This window comes from Artemia sp. Qi Xiang Cuo, unplaced genomic scaffold (assembly GCF_049724085.1).
Source record: "Artemia sp. Qi Xiang Cuo unplaced genomic scaffold, ASM4972408v1 HiC_scaffold_2684, whole genome shotgun sequence".
Taxonomy (NCBI): Eukaryota; Metazoa; Arthropoda; class Branchiopoda; order Anostraca; family Artemiidae; genus Artemia; species Artemia sp. Qi Xiang Cuo.
This window is the reverse complement of record NW_028300082.1, coordinates 2228-9737: the sequence shown is the minus strand read 5'-3', so window position 1 is coordinate 9737 and position 7510 is coordinate 2228. Positions and strand designations below refer to the sequence as shown.

At 34.8% G+C, this 7510-nt stretch overlaps 1 protein-coding gene across 1 annotated transcript; it reads right to left on the bottom strand.

The window, feature by feature from the left end:
- Positions 1-2651: 2651 nt before the first annotated feature.
- On the bottom strand, positions 2652-5735 carry LOC148938781 (dynein light chain 1, cytoplasmic). Its single transcript, XM_089107538.1, has 2 exons — positions 5600-5735; positions 2652-3049 (listed from the first exon to the last, which is right to left on the bottom strand). Exons 1-2 carry the CDS (start codon positions 5705-5707, stop codon positions 2888-2890), a joined length of 270 nt encoding a protein of 89 aa, XP_088963664.1. The 5' UTR covers positions 5708-5735; the 3' UTR covers positions 2652-2887.
- Positions 5736-7510: the final 1775 nt, after the last annotated feature.

The window sequence follows — 7510 nt, the reverse complement described above, 5'->3', positions numbered from 1 at the left end:
AGACTAGCTAACAAGAGGATTATTTCGCAACAGAATAATTAACTTCATTTCGATTTTTATACTTTTTTGCTCAGTTGCTTTGGTGTTCTCATCGAAGTAACTCTAATAGCTTCTGTTCCCCGCGTGGATCGGTTGCGACAATTATATTTTATTAATATTGGTGATTTTATTTGTTTTTAGTTTATTTTTATCTTTGTTTCTTTTGTGCTGGAGACGTCTAGTTTACATACAGGCGAAATATCCGCGTTGTTTTAGTCTTTCATCTTTTTTAGTTCGTGCCGGAAAGGGTTAAACTTGATTTGCAAATTCAATTCAAGTTTTACTCGTTTCAAGATCTATTTATTCATTTATATTAGTACCCGTTGTACGTTTGTTTACTATGAATGTTTATTTAATTTATGTTCGTTTTTGGTTTCATTTATTCTTTAATAGTAATTCCTGGTCGTTTTAAATATTAACTTTTATAGGTTTTTATTTCTGCTGATCTTAAGCTTAGTATGGCCTTTATTTTTCTTCAAAAAACTTTTTTGTGACGTTTTTTCTAATTCCTATTAGGATATGATTCCTTCCCTGACTAACTAGGTTAATGAATGATAAGAAGTTGATACAGTTTCATCATTCGTTATCTTAGTTCAACTGTCAACAGAGAAGGAATCATTCTTTAATAAAACATGAAAGTTGATCTATTACTTTTTAGGAAACTAAAGTTCCCCCTATCCCCTGATAATACATAAAAAGTGAGGAATGAAGTGGAATAAGGCTTTGTGTATAAAAAGGGCTTTGAGGGCTGGACACACGTAATTTTTTTGGCATCGGTTTAGGCAGCTAAGTGGGCAAACGATAGCGGTACAAAAAGATTTGCGCAAGATTTTCAGAACTAAATATCATGGACACCAACAGTCAACTGCGGTTTATCAATTGTTGAATGATTGATCTCAAATTATTTTGATTTTCCTGCTGAAGAGAAGGAAAAGATTGAGGATTGAAACACCTGAAGAAGAATTTTTTTTTTCATAATCACGATGAAATTCGGTGCCATTTTTGTAAATCAGCACCGAAAACTAGAAAATTTTTCAAGCTTGAATCGCTGCCGTTTTCTTTACAATTCGGTGCTGATTTGGAAAATCGGTGCCGAAAACATCTACGTGTCCGGTCCTTTAATTGTTAAATTTCTTCCAGTATTGCCAAGTATGTAGGTAAATTTGGGGAAAATTTTTCAAAATATAAAACAGTGAACTACTTAACTCAGTCAATAGAGGCGCAAAGCAAAAACACTTTTTTTATGCATCTGTACCCGAATTCACATCAGAGTTGCCTAGCAGACTGAATTTCTGCGAAATAATGAATCCATTTTTTTCTATTCCTGAAAAGTCCCCATTCTCTTTATAGACATAACATACATTTTTATAGCATAATATCGATAAGATCAAAACTTTAAAGATGCAGGCGATTTTTGTCAGCATGATAAAGGCTATAATAAAATGGTAAAGCAATTGCAGTTCAATGGAAATACTTTAATTTATAATGTCCCAGAACTCCAATTTACATATTCAAGCAATAAAGATTTTTTTTTACATTGGTTACTTCAAAATGTTAAATTTAATTATTAGATCTTACAATTTGAAGATATAAGTGAAGAAACCTTGATTACAATTAACTTTTCAGATCAAACCCTAGATATGCCTTGGTACAGGAGTCCCTGATATGCCCATATGATTGCAAATCCTATTCAGTTACTTGGTCTTGACCTACAGGCTCTCTTACACTAGAACTAATTCTATCAGTGCATTTAAGAAACCAATACATTTATTTAACGACAATAAACTTTGCTTTTGTATACACTTCCCATACATTAAAGTAATTTCAAGAAATGTAAACAAACATTTTTGGAAGTGAGCAAGGGCAAATGGAAGGGGGCAGCTTTCCCCCTCCCCTTAGAAATTAACATTTACACCAGATATGACTGAAAAAGCAGTTGATAAAAGCTGGAAATAAACAACTGGAATGACAGAATAAAAGTAAAACAAGAAGCAATCATCCATAATGTCTTGGAAAGATTTAGCTCTAATCCAAGAAGATTAATGCCAAAGCTTATTGATGATTTACGATTTTTGGTGATTACTTATTAATAAATATTTCATAGGTATGATAGAACTTATTGGCAATATAAGGTTTTGTGAACTGCCAATGTAACTTCAGCCCCTCCCCCCCCCTAGAAAAGAAGCTACGTACGTACAAGGAAGCAATTGTAGAATTTCATTACAATAGCAAAAGATTCGAGGTTTTGGCCCAACATACCTTCCCCCTTAGTTAAGCTATAAAATTGTCCAAGTATGCTCAATGCTGAACTGAAATGGGAATGTTTTCGAGCAGTTTTTGTATCCTCTACATAAATTCTCACTCTTTACACTAACAACAATCTTGTCTGTGCAGATGAAGAGATGAAAGAAAAAAAAAGTCTTTTAGCTTTTCTTTCATCGACAATATACGTCAGTTATGCTACAACTAATAAATTGCACAAATAAACTTCTAGCTTTTTTTCAAGTTTTGAAGTCCAAACTCTGTTTAACACTAAACCACATAGATAGATATTCGTTTTAAAAATGTACTCGTATCTTTTCTCAGGCAAAAAAGCTAATCTCACATTAAACTAAATGGGTGGACATTTATTCTGAAACGAACCAGAAAACAAAATATATTATTCGGTACATTTATTTGTAAATATGTATTTTCAAAAAAAGAAGAAAAATTGATGGCAGCTAGGTTAGATCTTAGCAGGTCTCATTTTCTAAGTCTCAGTTAAATTAACGAAATTGTGACCAAAATAGCAGGTAAATCATGTATGACCAACTGAATAATTAACAAAAACACAAAATAGCTGCCATTATCAACCGCTTTTAAACAACAAAATAGCCACTTGTCCTAAGTAAAAGTATATAAAATGACGTGTCTCATGTGTCACATAACTTCCAAAGTTTCTTCCTACAATACAGTGCCAGGTTGGGTTGTACTTTTTGTCAAATTCCTTCTTGATATATGCTGCAATGTCCTGAAAAAAAACATTATCAGGAGTTGTACCCTATAACACATACAACAATCGATTTTTTACTTGGTTTTTATAATTTTGATGACTTTTATTTTTCCTTTGCCCATCAACATATCGAAGTACGAATTTTTGTGTTGTTTCGTGGTACTTTTTAATGTCAACTACAAGGAGTTACTGAACCCTCAATCTGTTCTTGGCCAATCCCTTAGCCTCCCAGACTATTTAACAAAAACAAACACTCCTTAAAGTTTAAGCCTCTTCCCAAAAAAAGAATTATACATGTATATAGTATATTGGGCAGCAGGGGTACTTCCAATGCAGGAATAAAACATGAAAATTATTTTGTATTCTGTACATATATATACACACACATTCATATATATATATATATATATATATATATATATATATATATATATATATATATATATATATATTAGTTTAATAGGGTTTAAAAGCAGCTAGTACAAGGACCACTTCCACTGCAATAATACCCAGCAGAGCCAGAACAAAGTTGGTAGTTCTTAGTTTTTAAATAATGGACAAAAAATCAAATATGCAGCATAGGTTCAGAGTCCTAAGATTTTTTGATTTTGATTTTCTTTTTCGTGAGCTAGTCTTATTCCTGGACTAAATTCTCTTATATCTCTCCCCTTTTGAAAATGTCGATTTTTTCTCTGTCCTGTCTATTCTAGTTATAAATTGGCCTCTTTTATAAGAAACTGAAATCCCACTCTGTGTTATGCTTATAGACTGAGTCACTCACAAAATCATTCTTGAAAATCCATACTTATATGCATTTTTTATTACTAGCAGCAAAGCCTATCGAGTCTTTGTTGCAGGAGAGGGGGGGTGGAGGTAAAACAATTTATCTCTATTTCTCACTGTAGGATATGTGGAACGGTTTGTAGCTTCAAATGTATCATCACATATAAGGTTATATAAGTAAAGGGGGGAGGGGCTTGGAAGAAGGGTGTTGAAGTAACCTGGGCCCAAGGCCAGCACTTTGGACTCTCAAGCCATACATATTTAAAATCTTTGAAGAGCTGGTTTCAACATGAAGTAAAACCAGGCCCAGATCAGCAACCTGACTACCCTTAATTCCCAGCTTTTGTGGAATCCAAACACTATTTGCATAATACATCCTTCCTCCGCTTTTATTTTGTTTTTCTAAACAGCCACAACTGAAATTTAACAGCTAGAGATCCTCTGAATAGGACCTTAGGTGACGATCAAAACCATCTCTGAAACATACAGGGAATCACCTTTTATAGCCTGATCCTGAAATCAGTTTGATGAGTAAAATAAAAAGGTAAGGTAAAGGATATGGCACTAGACCCTTAAGGTCCTAACTGGCAGTGCTTATCTCCATCTCAAGGCCCTTCAGCCAGGAAGTGCAATGGGGGGATGGGGGCCAGCCATCCTGTGCTTTCGCATACCCTTCCTGCTTACCTTCCCCAGATTTCTCCAGGTATCCATTTAGAGCTTGGTCGACTCCAGCTGAGCTTAGAGTCACACCATTAACCCCCATTGCAAACCAAATAACTGGCCACACTAGGAATCAAACACTTGCCCTTCAGGCAAAGGATTCCAAATCCAGCGTGCCATACACTTGGCTAGGGCGACTAAAGTTTGATGAGTCCCCCTGTGGGAGAAAATTGGTGACAACATTTTTGTGGTTCCCCTGATAACAATAGGCAGAAATGGAGCTTTAATATTTATCACATAATCATCCAGGACCATTGTCTAGATATTCTCTGAAAAATCATGAATCAAGAGAAGCACAGCACATCTGTATGTGAAAATTTGGAGGAGGTATAGGTCCACTTCTGGGTCTTCAATCAATTAAATGGAAAAAATCTTTGAATTACTTCAATTTCAAAAGGTTGTGGTACGTCCTATAATTTGTACATCTTTTGATTCTGGAAGTCATCATTGCAAAATTAGCCTCAGATCCCTTATCAGCAAGCTCTAAAGGTTAGGGTAGAAATCAATTTTTTTTTTTCTGAAATATATAATCACTGTGTTTTTAATTGGGACAACCATACAGCTATCTTGAGGATTATCAAGAATAAACATTTGAGGATTTAGGACAATTACCTAAATGATTTTTCAATGATCAAAAGTCAAGAGGTACAATACTTCCACATGCGCAATGTTGGAGTGCAGCAGGAGGGGGCTTGGGGGGGGGGTCAAAATCAGGGACATTGCTATGGGGCTTCCATTACATTGAAAATCCCTGAGACTGATTTCAACAAGGTATGATATGTTCATGTCCACCCTTTTCAAAATATGAACTTAATGAAGTTTCATTTTGGAAATCTATATTTCAACATTAGCCTCAGATTTGTAATCAGAAGGTTCGGGAACCCTTGGATATCATTTTTCATTTAAGATGCAAAATTAGTTATGTTTGCCTTTCTGCTCAAGTATTCTACCATCTCTACCATGACTGGTTATGAAATGGGATATGTAGCATAACATATTTTTGAAAAAAGCTGCTGAAGAATTAAATAACCAAAAAATTCTATTATCAATAAATTTCAGCAATACCTTTTCAATATTGTACTTTTCTAGGGCCTGAGTTGCACAGTCAACTGCATCTTGTTGCATTTCTTCAGACATATCCGCATTCTTGATAACAGCTTTTCTGTCAGTCATTCTGCAAAGAAAATGTTACCAAAGTTGATTATTAAATAATGAAAGACTATGCAGCCAACAGGTATAGGTCATAGCTGCACTCAGCAAGGATTGTCATGTTTCCCAGGGATTTCAAGGAGCACCCATCTGGAGAGATCCAACAGAAAAAGAATACATTTACATACCCAATAACTAGCCTTATAGACAGTTGTACATGTTTATCCTTTGAGTGGGACAGATGAGAGTGTGATGCACTTGCATTTTTCTTCAAGCAGAATAACCTAGCTATGTCCAGGGTTTCATTTTGGAAGGAGAAGGAAGCTTTCTAGCATATTGATGCCTTGAAACAAAGAGATTAGTCAAATTTACTTGCATGGATCCACAAAGCTCAAGTCCTTTTCCAGGGGAGGGGTGTTGAAGAATTTTCCCAGGAGAGGAGGAGGAGCAGCAAACCCCAAAAATTCAACCTTGAGGCCACTATTTTCTAATTTTCTTGGCAAGAGGGAGGGGTCTTTTGATTAACCTCAGGAGGGCATGGCATCCTCAACTCCCTCAATATTTTAGTGGAGGTCTTACTTCGAAAGTATACTGTTTTATATTATATTCCTTTTATATTCCAAGTTCAAGCTTCCTTTTCAGCAGGCTAACACTCTCCTAGCATTATTTCCAATTGTTGGTCCTAATTTGAGAACCAGAGGCCATTGGCTGAAACTTATTAAGCAGTCTACCCTAGCCAGAGTCTACACTCAATTCTTTTCCACAACAATTGGAACAAACTCTCTAGACACAGTTATTGTTGAATCTTTTGACATTTTCAAATAAAGGCTGGATGCTGAGTGGTCCTTGAAGGAGTGTAAACTTGACTGGAGGTCACTAAATGATAGTGAAAACAATTTGAATCATCAACTCTGGAGCTCCACAAGGAGAAATCCTTAAGTTGCTCCAAGCTGAAAATTAAGGTAATTAAAGAGGTGGGGATAAAACAGTGAACTTGATACTTAACATTAATTTACCAGCAGATTTCTAATATTTAAAAATAAAGAATTAAAATTTGTTGCTATAGCTATATGTTGAAAAGTATCTTTATGGGGGATATATTAATTGAAAAATGCTCTTTTTTGGTGTTTTTAGAGAAAAGATAAAAAACACACACACACAACAAGATTGTCCCCTCCCTACATTTTTGTGAATTGACAGAGTTGGTTAGATCTACAGAGATGGTTCATAGAAAGATTCTGACCTTACTTGTCATTTTACAGTTGTGAAGGAGTACAAATTAAGAAACTGTAGTTCCTATGTCTGAAAAGCAGTATATGAACCATGTAAAAAAGCACTTTTTTCCGAGGTCTGATGTCTGGAGGTTGAGACAAATGTCCCAAAAATCCTTACTGTTCTGATCTCATGCTGGTTGAAGGATAGATAATCCATCTTAAGCGCTTCAAAGTCCCCCAGACCTGTAGTTTTCTTGTGATAATGCTGAGACATCAGACTTCCAGAGTATTGTGAAGCAATCATTGTCATTTTTATTTTCAAATGTTTGGGGAGTAGTTGACTTCAAATTGAGTCATTGGGTTTGTTAAAGGAGTTGATTATTTTTCTGGGAGAAGTGTATAGGAAAAATCCTGACAATACTTATTATGATCATTTTGTATGACAAAAGAAAACATTACATTGCTGGCTGATGAAAAAAACAACATAGTTTTGATATTTAAAAACAATAGCTTGAGTTACAGCTTACTAAAATTCAAAAAATATATACAATTACAAAACACAAATTTTAAAATTATGACTTCTAAATAAGCAATGTTGCCATATAGTTTTTAT

What these genes read in the sequence shown, in the direction of transcription:
- LOC148938781 (XM_089107538.1), bottom strand. Translation starts at nt 5,707, where the DNA reads ATGACTGACAGAAAAGCTGTTATCAAGAATGCGGATATGTCTGAAGAA. An exon ending in AAAAGTACAATATTGAAAAG is followed by an intron (nt 3,050 to 5,599) that starts GTATTGCTGAAA and finishes GTTTTTTTTCAG; the next exon opens with GACATTGCAGCATATATCAA.